The 25,803-nt window shown below is 48.4% G+C and overlaps 10 protein-coding genes across 10 annotated transcripts; 6 read left to right on the top strand and 4 right to left on the bottom strand.

The window, feature by feature from the left end:
* Window positions 1-275: 275 nt before the first annotated feature.
* Window positions 276-3,578, bottom strand: I303_106097 (uncharacterized protein; the record flags this gene model as incomplete). Its single annotated transcript, XM_018409402.2, has 11 exons — window positions 276-299; window positions 366-431; window positions 509-575; window positions 664-693; window positions 766-896; window positions 964-1,025; window positions 1,080-1,165; window positions 1,251-1,471; window positions 1,563-1,745; window positions 1,820-3,267; window positions 3,353-3,578. 11 exons carry the CDS (start codon window positions 3,576-3,578, stop codon window positions 276-278), a joined length of 2,544 nt encoding a protein of 847 aa, XP_018261675.2.
* Window positions 3,579-4,121: 543 nt separating this feature from the next.
* Window positions 4,122-7,052, top strand: I303_106096 (uncharacterized protein; the record flags this gene model as incomplete). Its single annotated transcript, XM_018409401.1, has 15 exons — window positions 4,122-4,303; window positions 4,367-4,394; window positions 4,459-4,505; window positions 4,567-4,762; window positions 4,826-4,877; window positions 4,944-5,503; window positions 5,581-5,688; window positions 5,748-5,860; window positions 5,920-5,963; window positions 6,023-6,089; window positions 6,156-6,178; window positions 6,232-6,403; window positions 6,460-6,524; window positions 6,601-6,725; window positions 6,810-7,052. The coding sequence occupies 15 exons, from the start codon at window positions 4,122-4,124 to the stop codon at window positions 7,050-7,052; spliced, it is 2,025 nt and encodes a 674-aa protein (XP_018261674.1).
* Window positions 7,053-7,622: 570 nt separating this feature from the next.
* I303_106095 (uncharacterized protein) lies at window positions 7,623-11,803 on the top strand (the record flags this gene model as incomplete). Its single annotated transcript, XM_065969310.1, has 20 exons — window positions 7,623-7,827; window positions 7,984-8,027; window positions 8,146-8,190; window positions 8,276-8,290; window positions 8,370-8,468; window positions 8,614-8,750; window positions 8,833-8,950; window positions 9,057-9,137; window positions 9,204-9,275; window positions 9,345-9,413; window positions 9,480-9,593; window positions 9,689-9,928; window positions 10,074-10,304; window positions 10,400-10,612; window positions 10,681-10,711; window positions 10,786-11,130; window positions 11,231-11,247; window positions 11,338-11,374; window positions 11,450-11,494; window positions 11,592-11,803. The coding sequence occupies 20 exons, from the start codon at window positions 7,623-7,625 to the stop codon at window positions 11,801-11,803; spliced, it is 2,370 nt and encodes a 789-aa protein (XP_065825382.1).
* Window positions 11,804-12,191: 388 nt separating this feature from the next.
* On the bottom strand, window positions 12,192-13,320 carry I303_106094 (uncharacterized protein; the record flags this gene model as incomplete). The annotated part of the gene is made up of 3 exons (XM_018409399.1): window positions 12,192-12,858; window positions 12,969-13,053; window positions 13,149-13,320. 3 exons carry the CDS (start codon window positions 13,318-13,320, stop codon window positions 12,192-12,194), a joined length of 924 nt encoding a protein of 307 aa, XP_018261672.1.
* Window positions 13,321-13,685: 365 nt separating this feature from the next.
* On the top strand, window positions 13,686-14,659 carry I303_106093 (uncharacterized protein; the record flags this gene model as incomplete). Its single annotated transcript, XM_018409398.2, has 6 exons — window positions 13,686-13,756; window positions 13,890-13,932; window positions 14,042-14,129; window positions 14,339-14,423; window positions 14,517-14,550; window positions 14,615-14,659. 6 exons carry the CDS (start codon window positions 13,686-13,688, stop codon window positions 14,657-14,659), a joined length of 366 nt encoding a protein of 121 aa, XP_018261671.2.
* Window positions 14,660-14,787: 128 nt separating this feature from the next.
* Window positions 14,788-16,031, bottom strand: I303_106092 (uncharacterized protein; the record flags this gene model as incomplete). Its single annotated transcript, XM_018409397.1, has 5 exons — window positions 14,788-14,985; window positions 15,047-15,089; window positions 15,160-15,257; window positions 15,325-15,942; window positions 16,020-16,031. 5 exons carry the CDS (start codon window positions 16,029-16,031, stop codon window positions 14,788-14,790), a joined length of 969 nt encoding a protein of 322 aa, XP_018261670.1.
* A 286-nt stretch (window positions 16,032-16,317) lies between these two features.
* On the top strand, window positions 16,318-17,874 carry I303_106091 (uncharacterized protein; the record flags this gene model as incomplete). Its single annotated transcript, XM_018409396.1, has 7 exons — window positions 16,318-16,538; window positions 16,616-16,702; window positions 16,779-17,049; window positions 17,162-17,372; window positions 17,441-17,496; window positions 17,562-17,627; window positions 17,716-17,874. The coding sequence occupies 7 exons, from the start codon at window positions 16,318-16,320 to the stop codon at window positions 17,872-17,874; spliced, it is 1,071 nt and encodes a 356-aa protein (XP_018261669.1).
* A 975-nt stretch (window positions 17,875-18,849) lies between these two features.
* On the top strand, window positions 18,850-19,598 carry I303_106090 (uncharacterized protein; the record flags this gene model as incomplete). The annotated part of the gene is made up of 3 exons (XM_018409395.1): window positions 18,850-19,146; window positions 19,299-19,463; window positions 19,566-19,598. 3 exons carry the CDS (start codon window positions 18,850-18,852, stop codon window positions 19,596-19,598), a joined length of 495 nt encoding a protein of 164 aa, XP_018261668.1.
* An 892-nt stretch (window positions 19,599-20,490) lies between these two features.
* On the top strand, window positions 20,491-21,220 carry I303_106089 (uncharacterized protein; the record flags this gene model as incomplete). Its single annotated transcript, XM_018409394.1, has 3 exons — window positions 20,491-20,796; window positions 20,952-21,110; window positions 21,200-21,220. The coding sequence occupies 3 exons, from the start codon at window positions 20,491-20,493 to the stop codon at window positions 21,218-21,220; spliced, it is 486 nt and encodes a 161-aa protein (XP_018261667.1).
* A 754-nt stretch (window positions 21,221-21,974) lies between these two features.
* I303_106088 (uncharacterized protein) lies at window positions 21,975-24,282 on the bottom strand (the record flags this gene model as incomplete). The annotated part of the gene is made up of 2 exons (XM_018409393.1): window positions 21,975-23,064; window positions 23,117-24,282. The coding sequence occupies 2 exons, from the start codon at window positions 24,280-24,282 to the stop codon at window positions 21,975-21,977; spliced, it is 2,256 nt and encodes a 751-aa protein (XP_018261666.1).
* Between the last annotated feature and the right edge of the window lie 1,521 nt (window positions 24,283-25,803).

Genomic DNA, 25,803 nt, shown 5'->3' with positions numbered 1-25,803 from the left:
AGCCTCCGTCGTAATGAATACACTAGCAATTATACATGATATAATCGTGAAGCGAATTACTACTATATATGGAAGTGCGAATACGATCGTATATCGGAAATACAACATTTTATGAGACCTTGACCTTCCTTCAACCCTTCAACCCTTCAACCCTTCAACCCCCAAAATGAACAGTAACACATCCGCAGGAGAAGACCGATTGATCGTATTTGGACTAAATATTTTGACGAACTCGTATGGCTGAATGTGTGCTTTATTTGTATTTTTTCCACGTTTTAACGAACAACGAAACATTTGTACTGTAACATGTGATAACACAATCAGCACCAGAACCCTTGCGGTTTTAGCTTGGTGGTAGGACTAACCGTTGCCCATGCTCCCAGAACTGCGAATGCTGCTAAACAACCCAGAATTCCGCCGAACCATTTAAGCTGATCAATCAGAATTATCACAGATCAGCATAAGTCGAGGAATAATAGTTCAGGTGGGTCCGATGCCTTGCACTCACCCCCTCAACACCTTCTCCGGGGACATGGACGTTCATACCCCATAGACCAGTGACCAAGTTCATCGGGCTGTTCCGAATCAACGACATGGCGTCAGCTTCTTCTATCGACTTCCTCCAATTCAGATCAAAAGAGACTGGAAGATTGCGCGGCTCACATCAAGACAGTACCTAAAGCTGTCAATTTCCTATCATTCACACCAGAGCGTCAGTCGGCTGGGTCATTGGACGATGTTTGGGCCACCATCGGATGAACTCACGAAAGCACATCGTTTATTTGATTATTCGCATCCGTCATTTCGATCGATATTTGAGCGAGGTAATTCGAATGCGATCTCGATAAGATCTTTTCATAGTGATTCAAATTTTGAGTCATGGTGATCAAATGATCCTATTCCGCGTTACTATTATCAGCATCTTTCTCAAATAGACTGGTTGGACGTCGACATAAGCCTCACCTGGATATCAGATAGATATAAACCGATATCGGATTTAGGGGCCACAAGCCACTGTTCATTACCTGATGCTCATCATTAGCTGGCGCTACGCTTGGACTGGATGTTGACCAGCTTACATCGCTTGGCAAGTCCCTTCACCACATCCGCTTTGTTACCCATCAATCTCAATAATCCCATTACCTTCTTTCGGCAAGTACCGATCCTGCGCACAACAAGCACCAAATCAGCTGCGGCGTTCTTCATTCTGTCGTTTTTTCCCGTTCCATGAGAAGATGCAAGAAGCTCACCTTCGCAACATATCACTTTGCTCAGCTTCTTTCAGGATCAATACCAGTTCATCGATACTGTCTACTTCGTATTCGATAGACTGGATCAGAGGACCAAAGGCATCGGTGATATCGTCGATGAGGGCATACGAGATCCAATCGGATGTGACCGAGATATAATCTTTGAGATGCTTGATACGCCTTCGAACGTTCTGAGGATGCGGTGTACCTCTAAAGTGGAACTATCGAGCCGAAACATGTCAGCTCATCCGGATATATGCTGCTCAGAGCTACTTCGAAGGGCAAAATCGCTGGGTAAGATCGCGGACTTACAGATAAAGTGCCTTCGCGGAAAACGATAATGTACATATTCAACGGTTCCAGATACGTTTGAGAGTAGGGGTCTTGATCAAAAGATCGGAAACAGACGAGATAATAGTTTCGGAATAGTTCGATCTTCTCACGAGTCTCTTCCAACAAGATATCTTCGGTGGTCAAAGGATGAATTCCGAATACCTGATGAAACGTGGACTAGTTAGTGAATTCCATTTCGGTCAAGGTGGACAGTCCAAAGCTCCACAAAAACTCACCCTCGAAAGCATCCTCATCTCTTCATCAGTCGGAGAAAGGACGTCCAACCACCAAGTGAATTGTTCAGGATCATCTTCCACCGCTGTACCATCGCCATTTCCTCCTCCTCCTGCACCGGTCTTGGAATTGTCGCGCGACATCTGATGCCCCGCGATGGCTCTACTAAGCATACTCGTCTTGCTAGCTATCGTACTTGGCTCCATCGGTTGTTGGTTGATAGGCGTTTCAGTCCCGCTACCTCCGTTTCCATTCCCACTCTTGGAAGGTGTCCCTGTACCAGCGCTACCTTTCTCGGAAGAAGATTGATTCTTCCCCTTGAAAAGCTCTTCGAAACTTTGCCCCTCCGCTGGTAATTCAGCAAGAGATCTCGCATGGATAGTTACAGGCATGGCGTTCGAGTAGAATGAGAACCGATATGGCCGATCGTGACCCGGTGCATTGTCGGAGTATGGTATGAACCCAGTACTTGGCCCTCCAGAGTAGAGCGGTACATTGTTCTGATTTTTGCCTGATCTTGGCGCTTTGAACGCCGTCGACGTAGTCTCAGGGATCACTTCGCCATCGGCGCCATTGGCCAAACTTGATGAGCCGAAACCCTCGAATAAAGCTAGTTTGCCTTGACGCCTGAGAACGGGGTTCGATTGTGACAGTTTCCTTTGACGTCGTCTGTGGAAGTTTTGCTCGCCACCTAAGCTGGCGGAACCACTGCGATCCGTCCTGGCAGGAGGCGAGAAAGGCCCCTCGGTCATGCTGTCGTCCGCACCGTGCTCGCCATCCCCATCAAAGTTGAACATAGGTTTATTCGGTTCGTTAGCCGTATCGTAGCTTCCGGGCTGATTTATATTCTCCTCGCTTCCATGGTTCGATCTACTTTTGTTCGGGGTGCTTCTCCTTCTTGGGAATCCACCTCCGCCGCCTCCATTGTTATTGGGATTTATAGCCCAAGCACCTTCGGCGCTGAAGAGGTTCTCCCTTTCCTTGTTGGCGTATTCTTCCATGGCAGCGAAATCGAACCTGTTTCGAGCTATGCCTCCCATGCCTCCCATCGACCTGAGATCTGGAGCTTGACGATCCATGGGTATCCTATGTTGATCTCCGTCCGATCCTCTTCTGCCTAGTAGCCTCGAATGAGAATCATATCCACTCGAGCCGCCGGCACCATCGTCCTGGCCGTGGCTATGACCATGATGATCCGGCCGACGATCTCTAGGCGAATGCTCATCCTGATCTTCCTGTACATCGTAGTGAGATCGACCGTGCGGGTGTCCATCGTCAGAACCGTTATCTGCTCCGCCATGATACCGCGCTCGATTCATCTCTGCTTCTTCGGCATCGGACAACATCGGGAAATGACCTTCCTCGATCGGGGAGGTAGATGGGAAGTGGTGAGCTGAAGGACGAACTACAGGCGGTGAAGTGTCTGCTAGCGATCCAGATCTCGCTCGAGCTATTCAGAGCCTCACAATTAGCGACACACGTTTTCGTCATTAGTGACGGCGATAAGCGCACAACAGGGTTGACGAGATACTCACACATGCTCATGGCGCTTTCTATATCCTGCTGCATCTGTCTCTGTCTCGCGTCCGCATCGTCCATCGGTCGATAGCTCCTTGGCCCTCCATGGGAATTACGATGTTGCAAGGATTGCCGAGAGGGCGTGATGGTAGTCGGAGACGTTATTGACATATTTCGTACAGGTTGCGGCAAGTGCGGGTCGATCTGGATCTGCCGAGGCGATGTGGGTGTTCGGTCGGGCATCTTGACTATTCAGCAGCTTGAGCTACTGTGTCCTATTCTTGTCTAGCCGTTTTCGATATTAAGTAGGTGATGGTGAGTGCCTTGTAAAATACTATATATTTGTGTGTATATGGCTTTGCCTCGCTTTTCTCGCGTTCGCCGTCGTTGGTGTTAAATATAGCTACAGTAGTCAACAACAATGCAGATGATGATTATACGAGCAGTCGAGACCAGGATGTCTGAAATATGAATCGGATGCAAAACGAGACAGAGAGGGAGAGATAAAGGAATCGAGGAAGAGGATGAGAACGAACGTAATAATCGATATTCGTATCACAGGGAGGGAAAAATAAAAACAGGAAAACCCTATGATGTAGTCATATTAGAAGTTAATCGTAATCAACCCTGAGACCCCCAGTCATGGGGATTACAGATATATTCCTAATCGTTGAACTCGCACGGACCGGTTACATCCCTCTTCCGAGGTGTTATCAAGTGGGCAAACGATATTGAACCAAACACAACTTCTGCATATTCCAACGATTTCCTACACAATCAGCGATCATGTTCCGCTACAGCTACGGATCTACCTCGCAGACTGCACAGGGGTGGTACGATGTTGAGAAGGATATGAATGACCAATTCTCGCCGCCCAAATATGAAGTCAAGGAAGAGAGAGCAGATGAGCTGAAGGGTCGGCTGAAAGACTTGAGAAAGGAAGTGGAAGATGCTAAACTGGATTGGTAGTGAGTGGCGCTAGCCCATCAGTCTGAGCAAGATCGTTTGTAGTGTGGCTGATTATCACACAGTGTGGTACCGAGTGAGGACGAGCATCAGGTGAGTCAGACACGCGTCACCCGACGGAACAGACAACCAGCTGAAATCGATCTTCCGCTCGCAGTCAGAAGAAATAGGAGATTCCGACAAGAGAAGAGAATGGATTTCAGGGTATGTGGATAGTAGCTCACCCCGGTGTTCGAAATGCTCACGAACACATTTTGAGAAACAGCTTCACTGGATCAGCCGGGACAGCACTCATTCCCTCATCTTCCAACGAAACAGAGGCGTTATTATTCGTAGACTCGCGGTACTGGATACAAGCGGGTAAACAGATCGTGGAAGGCTGGAAAGTGGTAAAGATTGGCGCTGGTGGTGGAAGCGGGAAAGATGCGGTTGTCGGTGGATGGGTAGAATGGGTGTTGAGGGTGGGTCCCAATCTCTAAACTGAAGCTCAAAGGTAGGAGTCGGCTGATTCACAGTCGAGGTAGACCGCGGAGGATGGGTCCAGGATAGGAGTTGATCCCAAGCTTATATCAATTGGTGAGCCCAGGGCTGCTCAAAGAAGGCATCGAACTTCCACATTCTCTGCTGACGAAAAGCACGCAGATCTGGCTCGTTCGATCAAAGCTCGTCTGGAATCTTCTGGCTCAACAGCAAAACTCATATCGCTCGACGACAATCTGGTTGACAAAGTCCACACTCCGCCAGAGAGGTCTTTAGGGCCTATAACGCATTATCCAATCCTTCTATCTGGCGAAGACGTACGATCCAAATTATCTAGAGTCCGCACTCAATTATCGGACCAAATATCAGCAACGTCTCTCGCCCCACAAAAGGATTGGATATACGTGTTAGCCGCTTTACCTTCGATAGCGTGGTTGCTCAACTTCAGGTGTTCAACGGATATACCATTCTGTCCTGTCGCATACTCTTATCTCGTGCTTACCCCGGACCGATGTGTGATTTTTGTGGACGACAGGAAGGTGCAGGACGAAAAGCTGAGGCATGATTGGGGACTCGCTAAGATCGAAGTCAGGCCATATGGGGTGTCTGAAGTTGGCAAATACGTGAAAGAGGTAGTAGCAAGCGTCCGAGATGAGAAGACGAAGACCACGATTTGGAGTTCTAGGGAATGTAGTTGGGCATTAGCAGAAGCCTGTTCACCGGTAAGTGAGCAATCCCTCTTGACAAACTTCGAGTAAAGAGAAGGGGAAGGTCTCACTAATCACCGCTATCTGGACAGTCCGAAGTTGAGATCATAGCTTGTCCCGTAGATAAGCTGAAGGGAGTGAAGAATATAACGGAGATACAGGGGTTTAGAAATGCTTATCTTCGAGATGGACGAGCAATGGTATGTTTTTGCCAACCCACACGTTCGTATGACCAGAAGCTGAAATGACGGCTTGATAGGTTCGCTGGATGGCCTGGTTAGAGAAGATGTTATTGCAAGAGAAGAAAAAAGTGGGCGAATGGGCTGCTGCCCAAACATTGACCAGGTTCAGGGGCAGGGAAGAGATGTTTGCGTCAGTCAGACTATGTCTACCTCGCAGCAGGGGAGATTGACTGATCAAGTAATCGACAGCGGGCTGGCTTACGAAGACATATCTGCTTCTGGGCCAAACGGAGGTAAGCCATGCTTCGACCAGCAATTGAATTCCGATTGGAGGCTGATCCGCTTGTTGCAGCTCTCCCACACTACGCGCCGAAGAGAGGAGAAGATAGCCTAATCGACATCGATTCTACCTATGTCATGTGAGTGTGAATTCTGTTCCTTATTCCTCGTGTCAATCTGTTTTGTGCTGACATAAAGTGTTTTAGTGACTCTGGAGCTCAATATCACGGTCAGCTACGTCTGCTGCCATGGCTTCAACATCCAAGCTGACAGCTTCTGTAGACGGTACGATTGATACCACTCGGACACTGTACTTCGGCAAGTCGCCTTCTGATGAAGTCAAACGAGCGTACACGCGCGTTCTGCAAGGGCATATGGGCGTCAGTACCGCTATCTTCCCAAGAGGTATGCCGGCGGATAGGCTCAATATGTTAGCCAGAGGTCCATTATATCAGTAAGCTGCTTCGAGCAATCTGCTCACGAGGATCGTCAGTTGATCGGTGATGACAGAGATGGACTCGACTTCGGACATGGTATGGGTCATGGTATCGGGACTTATCTGGCTGTTCACGAGAGTGAGTAGGTGATGTAGATATCAATCGTTGGAGAAAGACGGGAACTAATCTCTGATTGTGATTTTGATTTGGGCAGATCCCATGTTTCCTAAGAACGCAGCATTCGAGCCTGGGAACATCACAAGTATAGAGCCGGGATACTACAAAGAAGGCGAGTGGGGTATACGGATAGAATCTGTCATATTGTGTAAGCCTGTCGAAGTGAGTTGTGCCGTCTTGTCTCTTGTCCTCACTTATCCACCTTCAAATTTTTCCACAATGCTGACAACCTCGAGAATTGATTAGACACCAAATGCAGAGTTCGGTCAATTCCTATCCTTCGAGCGAATCACTCAAGTCCCCATCCAGACTTCTTTGGTCGATTACAAGCTACTGACTAAAGACGAGATCCGATGGTTGAACGATCATAATACATCGGTACTGGATAATTTGATGCCGTCTTTACAAGGCGACGAGGACAAGGAAGTGAGAGATTGGTTAAAGAGGAATTGTAAACCTAAGAAGATATGGCCTTGGACAGGTGCATAGCTGGTGCATATGTGGGGTCTTCCTACTTCTTCTGGAGTATGCATATGTCATTCGTGGCTGTATGAGCAAAATGAATGACAATGGGAATGGGTAACATCCGATATATTCAGCATCCGGATATTCGGAAGCAAAGAAAAAGAACATTACTTCATTTACTCATTACTCTTGGCGCGGAATGACGTCACTCGCTGGACCAAGTCTTGATTTCGCTTCCACCATACAACGTAGTTCAGGTACGAGACTTTGAGACTTTGGATCTCCCTTCCCCTCCATGGGGCCAGAGCCATTCTGGATCTCTGGCTCTTGCTTTTCTGCCTGCTGGCAGTGACAAAAGATGTCATACTTCAGTTCAGAGTAGTCAACACATGCGTCTTTCTGTATGATGTATGAAAGCAGGTGACCAGCCGTAATTTCCGGATATAGAGATTAGAATATAGATTGATCTGTCTTTGTCGGCTCGTTATGACCGATGCATTCATGGTATGCAAGACGATGTAAAGACACATTCTGCTCCTCATCTTCTCTTGGATACTCGCAATATTTTGAAGAACTAAGAGACGGTCCATCATTATGCGGTCTCCGATAATTACGACCCCCCTACTGGGCATCCTCACGCTCACGCACACGCTCACGAGCAGCAGCGTCGGCGCCCAAAATATCACTCAGACCTCCTCGGTCTCATTCTCGGCTACTCCCGTATCGACCACCGTACCGTCCGCTACTGTTGCGGCGGATACGCCTGTTCCGGGACAAGGGGATTATCCGCCTGTGCAATGTGAGTCCGCTCTCCTTCTCTCATCTCATCGTAGTACCATCACCTCACCTCATTTCGATTCTTTTCGTAACACACGACTCCGCATATTCGACCCCGTTCTCAGCTGTTACTGAGTACTGTACGCTGATCGCTGATCGGTCTCTGGCTGTTCGTTAGACTTGTGTGAAAATGGATCCAATACGACATACTGTCCTGGAGTCGTACGTTGCTCTCATGCCTCGAATCTCATCCCTTTGCCCACACTCATTATACGGCACGAAGCGATGCGGTACGGCGTGACATGTGCTCAGCTGACTTGCGGCTGCGGGCGATGTTTAGTTGTTGCAAGATGTTCAATTAGCAGGAATTTTCCCGGATTCCAAGGTGAGTCTTATTGTCATCATGACATTGTAGTCTATCCACGTCAATCGGATCGAAGTTGGCTGATCTGGTTGTACACGTTTTGCAGACATTTGTCGATAAAGTAGGTTGTTCACTTCAACATGACTTAGAGTGACTCGAGTGCAGGATGACCTACTCACACTTCTCGGTATCATGAATAGCCTACCAACGGAACTCTGAACGACACCCTCGCTGCGTTCAATGCCCTCGGATCGAATTTGACGGTCGGTACGATGGAGACATTCGTCGAGAGCAACTTCGTGAGTCCTGGTCAAGCTTACAAGCTACCACGCCGAGTCATCGAAAGCAAAAGAGCGCCATGCAAATGCAGATGGATATGATTGTGGTGATTTTCCTGAGTTTATTTAGCTGACATGCATCGCCTCTGCTGTTTGATTTTCGCAGAAAGGAGAAGGACTTGATCTGGAGCAGATACCTATCGAAGGATTCGTACAGAACCCCGCTATATTGGATAACATCTCTGATCCGATATACAAAGCTTGGACAAGTATCGTCAACTCGTATTGGACTTTACTCATCCGGTACGTCTCATAACCCTTCATCCAATTACTATTTGTCTATCCAATAATGAACTGGGTTGATTCTCTGATTTTTCGTATCCAGAGAGACCAACGAGTCCTCGATTTGTAACGGGCAATGCGATTCAAGTCTGATTCCACTCAATCATACGGTCGTAGTCCCCGGAGGCAGATATCGGGAAATCTATTACTGGGATTCGAGAGTGAGGTTTTCGTTTGATTCATCTCGTCGCGTCGCTCCCTCTTCCCGTACCCAATGTATCTTTCAAAGGTTTGCTGGCTGCTGACAGACCGCTATGTGATCTACAGTGGATTATCGAGGGCCTCCTGAAATCCGAGCTGTACAACTACGCCTGGAATCTCTTGCAAAATATGATGGACTTCATCGATGTGGGTGCCCTATGCTATCTCTCATCGTTGCAGTGTGCCAAATTTAAAGCTGATTTACATACACAGCTTTATGGCTATATCCCTAATGGAGGAAGGAAATACTATATCAATCGATCTCAACCACCCGTATTTGTTCAGGTAAGTGGTCTATCTTCATTGCGCGAGAACTACGCTCGTAGCTGAATTGAGAATTGGGTGTATTTGTAGATGCTTGATGCGTATATCAAGGTGACTAGTAATACAACGATCCTCGAAAGGGCTCTACCACTCGCATCGGTAAGTGTCTCCACCGGGTTTGCAACGAGCATGGAGCTGGAAACGTGCTGATTATCACACCTTTAGGCCGAGCTGGAATGGTGGGCGAACAACCGAACATTCAACTATACTTCACCTTTTACCAACAAGACCGTCCTCGTAGCTCATTACGCAGTAAACAACAGTGCTCCGAGACCTGAGGTCAGTCAGTCTTAGAACAGCGGAATCCCTACTTTGATGTTGATAAATGGGATTTGGCTGACTTGACCTCATTTCCTTGCGGTCTACTATCTTAGGGCTACGTGGAAGATTACGAGACGGTCACAGGCAGTTCACCAGCCTTGAACGACAGTGCCAAGGCCGAGCTATACTCAGAATTAGCTACGGGAGCTGAGAGCGGATGGGACTATTCTTCGAGATGGTGTAAACAGCCTTTACTCAATGCTACCGATAACAACCCAGCTTTGCGAACCCTCAATGTCAAAGCGATCATTCCAGTGGACTTGTTGAGTTTGTTGTCTGGTGATCATACTTTGGTGAGTTGATTAGCTCTTCATCCCACCTCAATTTACCTCTCATCTTGATTTGCTTACCTTCCTTCGCCTTATCGTTTCTTTCAAATATGCGACATCACCTCGCATAATCTTGAGACACTCACTGACTGGTATGTACATACGGTAGCTTGCCAATCTGTACGACTTGTACGCAAACAGCACGGGCGGGTCAGCTCCTGGTAACAACTCCACGATGTCATCTGGCAATTCCACCGATATCGTACAAAACAATTCTACGGGAAGCAGTTCCACCGGGAACAGCTCGTCCAGCACAGCATCGAGTCCGGCGTTCTACCATAGACAGCAGGCTCAATTGTTCCAAGATGCCATCTTGGATTTATGTTGGGATCCCGCCAAGGTGGGTACACTGACTTCTCTTTAATCCTCATACCCGTTGTCCATCTCCCTCGTTGTATGCGTGCAGTCGCTCATACGATATTTTCGAGGTTTTAGTCGTGGTTCTACGATTTCAACACGACGTCCAATTCCCGATCGAACGTTTACACGCCCGCGGGCGCTTGGCCATTATGGCAGAACATCACGCCGAACGAGCTGGTCAATAACGAGACTAAAGCTCTGGAATTCGTATCTGGAGCTAGGTTCCTGTTGGGAAAGTATTCTGGTATACCCAGTGTCGCCAGTCTGCTCGCTACAGGATTGAACTGGGTAAGTCAGATCGGCATTTCTCAAAAGGAGATCTAGGTCATCAGCTGAGTGTCGTTTCTGCGTGGTAGGATTTCCCAAATTCATGGCCTCCTCACGTTCGTAAGTATCCACCAACTCACCTCACTCCGTATTGAATCATAACGGGACTGATGTGACCACGATTCTTGACTTAGACACAACTATCAAGGCGTTCGAGAATCTCGGCAGACATTATCCGAACGCCTCGACCCTGTCGAACCTGACGATCCCTTATTCACAAGTTGTCAACGGACAGCTCGGCGTCGAAGAAGCAGAACTTCAACCTCAACCAGCTAGCACGATCGGCAACGTCTCTTTGCAAACCCAGGAGGCCGCCGGAAAGCCATGGCCACTCGCACTGAGTATCGAATACGCTAATAGGTACCTTGGCGCGGCGTTCTGTTCGTGGTACTCTACCGGAGGAGCTATCGAGGGACTGTTGACGCAATTACCGTTGAGCGAGTTGAACGCTACGGGGACTTATACTGCTGGACAATCGGGTAAGTCTGTCCGGTCCTGCCTTTTCGTGCCTTGCCTTGATTTCATTGTATCACTGTTAATATATTGCGCCGGGGCTGATATGAACAATGTGTCGAATAGGTGTCATGTTTGAAAAGGTCAGTACTGTTCAGCCTTCCACCACTTTTGCACCTTCATCGATTATTTGTCCAAAGCAGATCAGGCCAGCTGATCCTTTTCCGGTGTAGTTCAACGCGACTGATACAGACGCTGCTGGAGGCGGAGGTCAGTAATCTGATCTTGAATTTTCAACGTGCATCTGAATATATTTGCTGACAAGTGGATTTATTTTCGATACAGGTGAATACACCGTGCAAGTTGGATTCGGATGGACGAACGGAGTTGGTGAGTTACTCCACATTTGAGTATTCTGGGTCTGACTTGGCTGTGATTCTCAATGCTTGTTTTGGATTTCGCTCACAATTCCTGCTACTGGAATCAGTCCTCTGGGCAGCAGGCGAATACGGCCAATACCTCCCCTCGCCAACTTGCCCCATGATCCCCATCATCGAAGTCAACGGTAATGGCAATTCCTCTGTCTATTCCAACGGCACAACCGTGAATGGCACAGGTCCAATCGAAAATAGCAGTTCGGGCGGTAATGCTACTTCGAGTTTACTTTTCGCTGGGTATAGGATCCCGCGAGAAGATTGAGTCTCACTTAGAGCATGAATCGGGGGATCTGGTTGAGCGAAAGTGGAATTAGCAGGAATTTGGCGGGAGAAGCGATAATTGTTAAAATTGAAATTTCAAAATTTCAGAATGGACACTCGATGTTCTTGGATGTGGGCGAAGTATTTATAATTTGTGTTTCAATCTGTACTTGGGCGTCAGTAGTTTGTCACACAAAGAAGAGAAATAAGATGATTTCTTGGATCATGTAGCCAATAATTTTGTGCGGACATTATCAGTGCGTAGGAATAACTTATTCACATTCACGATGCAAGGTCGTATCGAGTTTCAATGCCATATTGAGAAGCGATTAGTTACAACAGGATGTCACATTGTCAGCTGGAATACGGTATCGGAGTACGAGTGATATTCATCTTATGACCTCGTATACTTCTCCTGAACCTTTCCACCCCTCGTCATCTGATTTTCTATTCAATATCTGGCCCCAGAACCTCATGATCCCCCACCATTCTTCTTTGTTCCCCGGCATCCTCTCCACCCCTCCGCTCGAGCTTGACGGTGCGTGCAACTCGATAACCTCCTTGAACGCCCGCTTCAGTATCGTGATTTGTTTCTTATATACTGACGATGTGAGAGTGTACCGCGTGAAATAACATATTGGAGTTTGGATGTTTAAGTTTGTCGTTGGATGGGTTAATATTGGACCGCATATAGATGTTATTGATCCGAATCTCCCTACTTTCCGGCTGTCGCCTTTTCCATCTCCAGCCTTCCCTTTAGACCGGGATCCAGTTGATTCCCCTGACGATGACGATGACGATGAGGAAATAGCAGGGGACAGGGGGTCTTTGCCCACACTCAAGCCTAGTTCAAGAACCATCGTGCCCCCTTGCGCGAATCCGAAAAGATGTATTTGGTTCAACTCCCATCCTACCTCGGGCGATATCAACTTGGTGATCAACGCCCGTAGCTTCGGTAAGTGCGTCGTGGGGTTATGGTTCTCCACTGGAAGAGGATCGTACGTCGGTGTGAAGGTCGGATACCATGAGAAAGATGGATGGTCCATCAGTGGGATCCTATCTCACCGAATCACACAGTCAGTTTGAGGGTGAAATAAAATGAGATCAAGAGCAGGTAGTCATCAAATGTAAATCAGGATACGTAAAATCCAAAGACAGTAGCTCACGGGTCCGGTGCTGAGAGCGATAAGACAGCTGTGGAAGGTAAATTCAGTTGTTTGGCCAGGTTGAAAAATGGGATCTTTGAATCGCCTACAAAGCAACGAGAATAAATCAGTCTTCCCCACGCTGCTTCGGGTAGAAAAGCCATATTTGACGCCCAAGGTTTTTTCACTCTGATGACTTACCCAGACCATGGAACATGATGAGCAGATTCTTATCGTACCCATCTGCAGATGGGCTATAAGAGAAATCCCATGGCTTTAACGTTGAGGCGGACGGTATTGCCTTTGCCTTGGCCTTTGATTTTCTCGACGAGGATGAGGATGGATCTATCGGACGGAGATTGAGGGAAGCCATTTCTTCTGTTGTTCTGGACGGAACGCTCTTTGCCTTGCTGATACAGGTTGTAGAGATGGTCCGAAGTGGATAGCGCACAACTTAGCTGCTGTCCAGAATCAAAAAGGTTAACGCACTTAGAGCGGGAGGAACTGTTTTTTTCCGGCGGAAACAAAGCAAAGATTTGTTTTTCTAGTTGTAAGCCGAAGCTTTTTTGTTGATGTCCGAATCTGAGGTGCACGTCACATTGACTATAACCCTAAGGATCGCACAATCTGCCTAATCATCGGACGACAACAGCTTCGCAGCCGGGTCAGATTCTGTCCGAACTGCCCCATACGACCTTCCGACGACTGGCATTATCTAACCTGAAATAGCGCGACACGATGCTATTCTGTCCGTATTGCGCGAATAACTTGACGATAGGAGATAGGGAGGACAGCAGTGACAAGTGTTGGTGAGTCAGCGAGGTTTTTAGCCGTCCGTAGAGCTGGAGGAGCGGTCACACGCTGTGATCCATACATCGTCAATGACCCACGGGTTGACTAATCAGGGTCTGTAAATCGTGGCTGACTCGAAGAAACATCTAGGATATGTCCTACATGTCCGTATCAGTATATAATAGACCGTCAAGTGAGTGAACTTCTCGTGTGAAGCCATACACATTGTGTATATCTAATTCCTTCCCCTTTCCCCTTCCCTCCCTTTGACTGGCTCGCTGATCTTGGATGAACCTCTACAGATATCGATGAGAACGCATCTCAAGAGGAAAGAGGTGGATGATGTTTTGGGCGGTAAAGAAGCTTGGGCAAACGTCGACAAGGTAGACGGTGAGTACGAGCACCTGTCTCTACTATGTTCATGATGATTGTCCGCGATCACGTTGCTTGTCATCCCTCATGTTCTGTGCTCCACGCCAAACTGGCGCGGGAATAATCATATTTGCCTCACTACCTGATCGCTCGACCGAGACTCTGACCAAATGTGAAGTTAGTCTTCACCTGATCCGGAAGCTAATCGCTGTCTTCTCATTGCCCAGCCGCCTGCCCGAAATGCGACTTCAGAAAAGCGTATTTCCGACAATTGCAGATCCGATCAGCAGATGAACCAATGACCACCTTCTAGTGAGTGGAAGGCTCTCAATCTCACTTTCGCTTTCGCCTTCCCGGAATCACTTTGGGCTGCATGCTGACCCGACCACATCTTCGATGTGCTAGTAAATGCTGCGAATGCACTCATCAATGGCGAGAAGTAAGTGAATTCTCCCCCTTGCTACCGTCCATCAGTCAGCTAATAAGAGATACCTCAGAACTAGGTCATCTACTCCGTTCCTCGATTTCTTGCAGGACACATTATATGACCAAAATATAATATAACGATGATAACGATGCTATGTAACGTTGTACAACAATCTGATTTCTTACCTACAGCATACAACAACTCTTTCCGACACAACACTGACACAACCTCAGGCGAGAAATCAACGACTCATTCCTCTAATCCAGCTTCTAACAATTCCATAATTCTTTTAACCCTGTCTTTGCCTTTCTCGCCATCATTCCCTAGTCCAGGCACACCGAGCTCTACCAGTCTTTGCCTTTGCTTGGTCGCTAAGCCGTCGATAGCTGGAAGACATTGTTCAAGGTAAAATGTGTCCAACAAGGTTGACAGTGATTTCGCCCACGCCTACGTCAGGCAAAATCAGTTCCTAGAGCTGCATTGACACGACACGGCCTATCAAACCCACCTCTTTCTTTTCAGGAGGTATGACCTTTCTCGCTATTTTAGCCCTGAACAACACTCAAGCGTATCAGGCCCAGATCAAAGCGACTCAGGCCTACTACGGCACCTTCCACTCACACCTCTTTTTCAGGCTGTATACTCCTTTCATGCTCCGCCTTTATCTTCTCCCCCTTGGCCCACAGTCTCCTTTCCAGCGCATCTTGCTCTTTCTTCAACTGCACAAGTTGGAAAATCTCGTCAGCGTGCACGATTATGAAGGTAGGACAGACAGTGGAAGCGCACCTTTTTCAATTCAGCCTTGAATCCATCATCTCCCAGTGACTCAGATAGGATGGGTAAAGCTTTACTGAAGCTCATCGATCCATACCCTTCCTCATTGACCCTTTCTGATGGCTTGAGCTTGCTCTTAATCGGAGTTGATATACGCGTAGTGTCACTTCCTCTTCGTTGGGAAGTAGGAGTGACTTGTCTGCCATGATTTGGGGTAGAGGCAGAAGTATCGCTTTGCCGGCGACTTGGTCCAGCCTGGCTTGGATTTTGATTCTGATTTTGAGGATCGTATAATGGTTTGGAAGGGCTAGTGATCTCGCCGACGGGTCCGAAGGGCTCTATCAGCCTCTGCTTCTTCTCTTCTCCATTCCCTGCGGGTAACGACGGTGCTCCACGTGCGTTTAACGAAGAGAGCAGATCGTCTAGTTGCCTTTTCGAAGGAACAGCGGGTTTGGATGATATACTTTGACGAGGATGCTGCTGCTGATTGGGAGATCGATGGGATGCTTGGGCAGATTGTGACTGTGGGATAGGGATGGAGGCAGAAGCAGGGGACTGAGAAGGGATAGATCCATCTTGAGCTGAACGGAGTAAGGCCAGAAGGGAATGCACGGAATTGGCGCTGTTGTCCTAGCCGTTCATCAGAGATTGGATCAGTCTTCATCACGTCCAAGCGTCTGCATTGTCAGACTTATGAGTGGACGTACAGGATATGTCATTCTCCCATGTGCATGTGCATTCACCTTATGCACGCGATGCTGTCAATGAAGCTTGACAGTGACAGATGACAGGAAATCAAAGAGGATGATGATGAAATGTTGACATGGTGATTCGGCTAATTTATCTCCGGCGGGAATGAGAATGAGTGAGGGGCGACTCGAGATCTTCGGAGACGAATGCGTTTTTAGGTATTTTCGACGATCTCAACTTCGCTTTATCCTCTCTCCGTCAAGCCATACATACCTCAGCAACGCCAGACTAGGCTAGAAAGCAGGTGTCACAGGAATGGCAGATTCAGCAACTGCTACAGCAGCAGCATCGTCATCGTCGTCGTCATCGAGTCCAGCATCGAGCTCGAGTTCGAAATCACAATTGAAAGCGTATCACCATCTAGCTTCGGGAGCTCTGTCCGGCTTGTCATCTGCTGTAGTACTACAACCATTAGACCTACTCAAGACTAGACTGCAACAAGGAACTTACGGAGAGGAGAGCAACCCATCGAAGAGGTGAGTGTACTGTCACAGATGTCCGATTGCCTAAATTCACTGCACAACTTGCTCATTTGCTCATTTGCGCATCGCAGGCGGCGCATACGAGGTGTGGTTCGACAAGTACTTCGGGAAGATGGCGTACAGGGGTTATGGAGGGGTACAGTACCTACATTGGTGCGGTGAGTAGCCGGCCTTCCACAGGAGTTCTCCCATTCCTAGAATCCTGTGACTATCGCTGATTTGAAAGATCGACAGGAATGTGCCGGGTGTAGCCATTTATTTCTACTCCTTATCCTCCATACGCCATCGCTTATCCTCTATACCTTATTTCGCCGTCACGATACCTGCACCGCCAAATAGCGAGAACCTGACAAACTCTCCAGCATCATCATCGACGACCAGAAGCGCTTCGCGGTCAGCTATAATAAAGCTGTCCTCCGGAGGGAACCTCATGGCTGGAGCAATAGCCAGGACGTCCGTCGGCTTCATACTGAGTCCAATCACAGTCATAAAAGCGAGATTTGAGGTGAGTCACCACCTTCCGTTCCTCACTCCTACTGATCATTCATTCCGATCAACCGAAGTAGATTCACACTGGACCGGACGCAAATAGCTGACTTTGCGATATGCTATCATAGTCAAATCGATATGCGAATTACCACTCTATACCCTCAGCATTAGTCTCTCTATATCGCACAAACGGAATAAGGGGTTTTTTTCAAGGTTTCACAGCTACAGCGGTTCGAGATGCCCCATACGCCGGGATGTATTTGGTCTTTTACGAAAAAGCAAAGGACCTTCTGGGCAGGGTCACGGGAATACCGAATGCCGCTCTGCATTCTGGATCAGGTGAGTCGAGAAACCCGCCTGGACATCAATGGGTGGTCATCGGGGCTGACTGTCTTTTGGTCTATGAGGTGTAATGGCCGCTGTAGCCGCTACGCTTCTAACTTCTCCGGCAGACGTAGTCAAAGTGAGTGATTTCAGACAAATTACGGCAGGTTTCGCTCTCCAGCTGACATTGTCAAATGCTCGTAGACGCGAATGCAAGTGAATCCAGCGGACCATCCAAGTCTACGGAAAGCCGTCGTGAAGGTCTTGCAAGTAAGTCCACTGCAAGTGTTGATACCTGTTGGTCGTCAATGACGCTCCGCCTGAATAATCGTTTACTGATTGCGTCCCTCATTTAAAGGATCGCGGGCCACTCGGACTATTCTCTGGGACATCACTGCGTATATCGAGGAAGGCTGCATCAGCGGCTATCGGATGGACGGTATACGAGGCCCTCCTGATCTTCTTACGCGACAGGGAGGGCAACGATGCAAGAGAGCGACTGAGCAAGCTATCATGAAACAGCATGTAGTTTCGGTACGATACGTATGACAAGAGAAGAAAGCAGGGACTGGGTTGAAAGGATAATACAGGCATTAAGTATAATCAACACCTCTCCAGCAACAAACCAACCATGTTTCTGAAGAACAGGAAGACGGCATTCATGAAACGCTCTTGCATAGGATTCGGCACACTGTAGAATGTAATAGCAAAATGCAATATGCAGCCACAACTCACAATGAGTCAGTCTTTGGGACCGGTGCGCATCCCCAGACGCGCACATGTCTGTCTTTATACTTTTTTTCCTGACAGTACAAGAGACAAACAATAGCCAAGTGCTGGAGCCGCCCGTCATGTACTTCGAGGCTGCATTCTTGAGACTGAATTGTCACTTCATCCGCAGAAGACCCTATCTTTGACGGCGCCGAATCCGGACAGTTCTCTTGTGAAGCTGCACCATCGCTCCACACTATGGACGACACGCATCCTTTTCAGGCCACTGGGGGTGACTGATCGATTCTTAACGAACGGTGGGAGATGAGTCCAGCTTATACCGCCACACATTTTGAAATCCTCGAGCTGGCTCGTCTTTCCGCCATCCTTTCATGCAAGTACAATGCAGGTGCAGGATCTATGGAGCGTCATCCAGCATTGACAGCAGACTGTGTGAGCTTGTGGCGCCCTTTCGGCTGCAAGTGCGTCACAGGGCGCGTCGGGGGTCATCACAGAATCACAGAAAAGAGGCTCAAGCAAAGGGAGTGATGCAAGTGAGAATGGGATTCGGGATCCTGTGTGTTAGTCTGCGTCCGATAGCGTCACACTGAGAGATGAGTATCAACATATATATCTATATATTGTGAGCGCTGAAGTGCGCAGCATTCGTTGTCAACCATCCGTCGCTGATCCATTCGTACCTCGACTCTATATACCTTATCTGGAAAACAATTAAAATACTCGTAATTGAACTAGTGTCAACATCAAAACAAAACGCACAATGCTTTTACTACCTGTGCTAAGTCTGTTTGCTAACCTCAAAGTCAGTTCCGCGACTGTCTTACGGAGAGATGAAAAGGAGGACAAAGGCAAGAGCTTCGAATGGACGGTCGAGTTCAAAGAAGGGACCTCTTACAAACTTACAGATCCCGGGACAGATCAAAAAGTCGTGAAGGGGAAAACATCACATGTGTTCACTTTCTTCGAGAGCGAGCTTGGTAAAGAGTCAGGGGATCGTCATTTCGAGTTTTATACAGAAGGTGAAGGCGAAGACGATACGCCTCCACGGACTTTCGAAGTAAGTCGTGATGTGCTGTTGACACTTTCGCGTCCCCGTCCAGTATAGCATGAAAGACGTCATGTCTCGCTGATGTCTTGTCATTGTCATCTTACCTTGCCTCGCCTTGCCTTGCCTTCCCGTATTCCGTTTTCGCTTCTCCGGTATCTCAGTGTACGTTGACTGGTCTACGTTTTCCGAAAGTGTCGTTCCTCAGTTCGACCGACTGGGAACTCCGGAACAAAGAAGGTAAATGGCTGGGAGACTTGAGTACCCAGGACGAAACCCGTTTGAGATGTTATAGGAAAGGCGAGGGAATGGGATGGCCATGGATCGAAGTGAGTTTCAGTCTCATTTTTACCGCATGACCGCTGGCTCCGGTCATCTCTGAGCGGCGCAGGAGGCTGGGCTGATGTGAGATGGGCTCTCCCGATGATCAGTCGGTTATCGATTGGAACAATAAAGAATGGTAGGCATAACCTTCGAAAATGGTAGGCACAATACTCGAGCAGACGCCTCAGAAGTAAAAAAGGGAACTGCCATAGCAGAAAACACTGTGCTGCATTGTACTGTGCTGTATGCTATATCTAATGCAATACCATTTGTCGTTTCGGCGTTAGAGGTGCTTGCGGCCACGGGCAAGGAGACGGTATCGTACTCAGCTTGAGAACCTTTGCAATTGCATTATGTGTCGTACAAACAGCTGCTTTTCGGCATGAGAGACTACTGGCGATATCAGCAGAGTGTCCCGATGGTCAGACGTGTTGCCGAGAGTCACAGGAAAGGTCATCGAGTCACATACAGTTCGGACTGGCTCTCCGCTTACCCATGGTCAATTCCCGCTGTGCTGCTCCACCCTTCCTTGGCCCGAATCAGACACTTAGTCAGCAGCGCCTTCGTGCGGGCCGTCTTCAAGGTTTCCCTTCTTCTGTAATCGCCACTCTACGAGGGTAAAATGACTTAAGCTGGCTCCATTGAGCTCTGCCCCCTTATCCCCTGAAAATGATCGCCGATCTGGTGAATGGGCTGTTCCGTTTATTGGGATGGGCAACCCCTATTACCATTGGATGAGACCGACTCAAAGGTGCCTCTACCGAACCCAGGACTGATCCTTCAAAGGATTTCAAAAGATTGTAACACGCCAAAATTTCTTTCATCATGTCTTGCCACTATCTGGTCCTCAATTTGAGCTATAAATATCATCGGTTGCAGACACCACATCGCTAAGTCAATAAATAATGCACATATTGACGAGCCGAACCTGTGGTATACGTATCAATCACGCCATTCTGCAATTGTATTGACTAGACTATCCAGACTTCAGACTATCCTCTACCGCATTGCGCACACTTACATTGACACACGATGCTAGTTTTACGATCTTGCGCCCTTCTCTCCATCTTGGGCCTCGCAGCCGCCACCCCTCTTTTCGGGCTGGGCGACGACGACGACGACGAGGAGAAGATCCTGAAATTCAACATCGGTTTCGGGGCTAATTCAGCCTTCAAGCTATTGGACGATGGCGAGTACCCCGATGTCCAAAAGGGCCAGCTGGCTTACACGCTTCATACATTCGAGTTCAAGGAATCGGAACTCAACAAGCAAGAGGGATTCCGTAACTTCGAGTTTTACACCAATCAAGACGACATCAGCGCTGGAAAGACTTTCAAAGTGAGTATCATTCATAAAGTAGTCGAACTGCACAGTGTCTCTTCCCCATCCGTCACAAGTTGTCTCAGGATGAAGCTAACAACAGCTGAACTCTCTCTCTCTTTTTCTACTTCTACTGGATCCTGTTCCGACTGTGCCTTGCATCACTCGTGCAGTGTACTTTGCAAGGTAGAGAACACTCGTCCTCTGCATTGTATATCCACGATTATCGCTTGGACGCTTTTCACCCTTACATCACGGATCTGACCGAGAGACCGGAGGCTCGTCTTGATTGTCAGCTGAAAGACAATGGAGAATGGGTCCACGCGTTCTCCGTAAGTCCCATCACTACTTCGACATGATCGTTCCACGCCACGACCAACCAGTAGCATTGCGGCTGACGAGCTGCATTCGGGATTGGCAGTCTGATCCCGGCGACTGGTGATGATAATGACAGTCAGACATGCCCCGTAATGCTTTCTTGTACTGTCCTCAACGTGTATTCATGCATTGTAATATTTCAGCACATTCTTTCGTACACCTCAAACTCGCTGTCATAAGTTGGTTTCGACACCACATCAATCGCTATGTAACGATCGATCTTTCGATATTTTGGCTTGCGCCCAGGTCAAAGATCAAGCGGATCGTCGCCTCAAATCCGCATCTGTTGATCGCCCCTATCCCATAAGTGATCGTAGCTGTAAATTGCTAATGCTACCGCCAGCACTGTGAGGGAGCCAGTCTTTATACTGACGTGAAAAAGCTAAACAGCAGGTGCAACAGAGAACAACCTGAATCTTTGCATTGCTATACGGTCTTTGGCTATGACCAAGAGACCATTGGTAACATCTTTTCATTCTCTGCATCCAGCCTACAATGGTCAAATACCTAAATACGAAATTCTATCTGATAGTATCCGGAAGAAAGAATCAACAAATTCAAGTAAAGCATGACTGAAGCGAAAAGATGAAGATCTAGTGGTGGGATCATATCAAGTTCCTATATTACACTGAGGAATCGAACAAGGACACGTTTATATACAAGCAAGCATCCATATTCCTCCTTTTTGCCTCAACCAAATCAGATCCCGTCAAAAGAGGCAATCTGAACATCTCGAAGACACCGTAAAGTCCGAATCCGGATGCTATTCCCCCTGATCCTGGTATTCGCACTTTCCACTCAAGCCCCAAAATCGGAATCTATTCATCGCTTCTCGACCTCTTACTTCGGTCGTCCACAAAACCGCCCACCTTGGCAGCAGCAGCTGCCTCTTCTTCCCTCTTTCGCTTTGATTGACTGCCTGAAGGTGCAACTCCCGTTAAAAGCTTCTCCGCATCATCAGCAGTAAAGTTGATAAACGGATCAGCAAAGGAGAAGCCACCGGTGTTGGAAGCCTTCCTCTTAGCGGAAGAGGGAGCTCGAGATTTCGGCGTCGTCTTGGTGGGCGTCATCAACTGGTTTTGACTGGACACCTTGCGCACCCTGTTGGGGGAAGAGGGCAATCTAGCGATTTGTCGAGGTTGCTGTTGTTGTGCGATCATCATAGGGGCTGCATTCACGGGATGCGGAGGAGGGTGTACACGATGCACCGGGATTGGTGCGCCAGTGACAAGATACTGAGCTGGAGCAGGATGGACAGTCACCAAAGGAGTATGTGTGAGGACGGGTAACGATCCAGTTTGAGCCGAGGGTCCTTCCCAGCCCATTATAGCGGGTTGATTACGCCTTGGTGCTGGAGCAGTTGGCTGCATTACCGAGGCTTCTGACATACCGACTCGTCTGGCCGCGGCTTCGCGGCGTTGAGCATCTCGTTGAGCCTGTTGCTCAGCCTGTTGAGCTTGGACGATAGCTTGTGCTCGGGCGAGATGAGGTGGTAGACCGGGTTGAGTTATTCCTGCTCCCGATAACCTCCTTGTTTGAGGCAGTGGCTGTGTGTCCGCTCGTTGCATTGCCACGGGTCGCTGAAGCTGGGTCTGAGAGAAGTTGGTGATGGGAGCGAACGTGGCAGATTGAGGTGTAGGAGGGAAAGGGGACGGGACAAATGTAGATTGCACGGGCGGGTGGATCTTGATAGAAAGGTTGTTCGACATCTTCCTCGAGGTTGATCGAGTAGGTGTAGGGGGCATGCGAGGGTAAGCAGAGGGGTCAAATTGTTGATAAGAGGGGGACGGATCGGAAGTATAGAGGGGTTGAGGTCCGGGCGGGCCTGAAGGGATTGGCTGAGGAGCATAGGAGAAAAGATCGCGGGGAGGAGCGTTTCGTGAGGGGACAAATCCTTCCGAGGAGAGACTGAGGGGACATCAGCAACAGTGAAGTTTATTGGAGATACTGGCAGACTCACCTCCTCGTCATGACGTCCGCTGTCGGTACGCTCAACATCCCTTCTGAACTTTCTCCGCCATTCAGGCCCGGAGCGGACGACGGTCTACTCGAATCATCCTCGGTGGCACTAACATTTGATCCCATGACTGCTGTAGGATTGATGGTGAATGCTGGTAACAAGCCTATGGGTTGATTCTGAATCTGATTCTGATTGAGTTCGAATTGCCCTAAGCCTACAACGTCCTGCGTTGCAGGCGGACCGGAAGTCCAGGAAGGGAAATAGGACTCGAATGAGTTAGGGTTGAAGGTGAGGTCAGGCGTTTGTGACTGGAAGACACCTGTATGCGAGTGCGATTGCATCATGGGTACGGCGGTCGCGGGCCCGGCGAACGCAGCGAAGATGGTATCATCCGTAGGGAGGTTGTCGAAAGTCAATGTCTGGTCGTTGAAGTTCCAGACAAAATCGTCCAGCTCGTTTACTTCAGACGGTACATCCATGGGCGCGCTAGGGATCTCCAGCGGTGTCTCGAGGAAGTTGGTACCGTCCAACCATTGCGTCGAGACTTCTTCTTCCTTCAGCACTGGCATCGAAGTAGGCTTGTGTAGAGGACGAGGCTGTCGAGACGAGGATCCTAGGACTGGGTTTGAGATGACTCGGTGGGGTTGTGCTTGGAAGGATGGGGTAGGAGGCGTGTATGTAGAACCGCCGAAAGAGGGAGTCGACTCGTCCCAGGCAAATCCAGGTGTACCATTCGGCGGTGTGAAGGTGTTTCCGCTGATCGCTGCGAAAGATTTTCCCGATAACGAGGGTGTTATTGGTTCTCCCCAAGAGTCCACCGAGTCCGAAGATCTATGCGTGTAGAAGGCAGTAGGATCCTCGGGTGCGTTCGCTGATTGTTTCGTCGGAGTGTGGAAGATGCCAAAACTTGCAGTTTCTGCAGGTGTGACTGGCTCAAAGGCTGAGGTGACAAACTCGAACGGATCTGCTATCGAAGGTGAGGAAGCGTCGGAGACCGATCGAGGAGGTGGTTGCTTAATATCTGAGGAGGAGAAGTCTTCCCAAGTTGATGGCAAGGAGGACGACAGGTGTTCGGAGAAGGATGAGAAGGACAAGAAGTTGGATGTTTCGTATTCGGATGACGAAGGGTCGAACAGGTAGGCGTCGTTCTCGAAGATGGAATCCATCGTGGCTAGGTCGCTTGCGCTTGACCTGATTATAGTGTGATTATAATCGAGTTGCTATTTTATGCAGAAGTCGGACCAGCGACTGGGCTTGCCGTTCAGCCTGTCAAGACCTAGCTTATCAGGACTGCCAGCGATTATAGGTTGTATGTGCCTGTTGAGCTAGGCTGAGCGTGTGGAATGCGGGTTTTTAAGGATGATTGGCGCAGCCAGTAGGGATCACGATGATGCGAGAGTGGATGAGGATAGCAAGAGTCAATATCAATCAGCTCGGAATTAACAGAGATGTCGAAGAAAGTGAAACATGCGATAGTGGATGTGCGTGGTCGAGGTACTCACGTTTGGTCTCAGACCAGGTGTACCAGCAAATTTCCTTGATTCCTGTATTTTTAATCTTCAGAACTTCAATCTCCGACCGTTCTATCCCTACTGACAGGACGACTCTTTGAGATACCGATTATATGGAGTTGACGGAAACAAAGTTTGCAACTACTGGTGCCGATAATCCACAATTAGGTGATCGAGGCGGTCGGAATACGCTAGATCCCCAGCGGTCAAGTAAGTTCGAGCCCTGAAAATACAATGAAGACTAGAGAGTGAGTTGCGCCCAGCGCTAGTGGCTTTGATTAAGATTATAGGATGAAAGTCTATGGAGATGATATGGACGTATGGATGTATGATCTATGATGCTTTTCGCAGGTGGATGCGGAGTGGGTGCCTGGAAAAGCAGTCGGGTCGACGTATGGTGGAGGTGCTCTGTGTGTATAGTTGGACCCTGAAAATACCTCCGATGATATCAACAGTGGTTCATCCGATGGGTAACGCTAATGTCGATGACTGATATAGCTCTTTGGACGATACCGCCGGGCGTGATGGTGGTCAGCAGAGTTTAGATTATATGTTAAGTGTGGCTCCAAGTAGGTGCTGATTTGACTGATTCGATGATACAGGATTCGAGATGGCTGGTACCGATTTTCCACTTCGACCTCGCTGAGGCGAATGAATAATGTGTAATGGACGAGCCGACAAACTTGAAGAGAGAGTCGATGGATCGATTCAGAAAAGTGGGTCTTTAAATGCTTGTTTGGTGAATCGGTGGTATGCTTTCCAATTGCATCGGAATCGGCCTGCCCAACCAAATATCTATTTCGATCGTTGAAAGGTATCGGTGTTTGTTTGTACAAGCTACAAGCTGGTTATTTCGTTTCACTGCCGTTCGGTGCAGTGTTGATCGGACAGTATATACAGTATCGTTGTGTCAACAGGACGAAGTACATTGAAGGAGGGGGAATCCAAGCTATATACACAGATAACGGGTGTGTATTTGAACGATTCATGAGGGGATCACCTTCTGAAAACACTGCGTCTCGACTTGGAGTACTCCTCAGATAGCATTTTAGCTTGCCTTTGCATTACATCAACTTATCTCGTCCTTCGCTCTAAAGCCTTGCTTAATTCACACTAATTAAACTGACTTGCTTTGCTGAAGGATGACAAGGTGGATACCAAGTATCTTGCAGCTGT

Source organism: Kwoniella dejecticola, chromosome 7 (genome assembly GCF_000512565.2).
Source record: "Kwoniella dejecticola CBS 10117 chromosome 7, complete sequence".
NCBI classification, from domain to species: Eukaryota; Fungi; Basidiomycota; class Tremellomycetes; order Tremellales; family Cryptococcaceae; genus Kwoniella; species Kwoniella dejecticola.
This window is presented reverse-complemented; position numbering and strand designations above follow the sequence as displayed.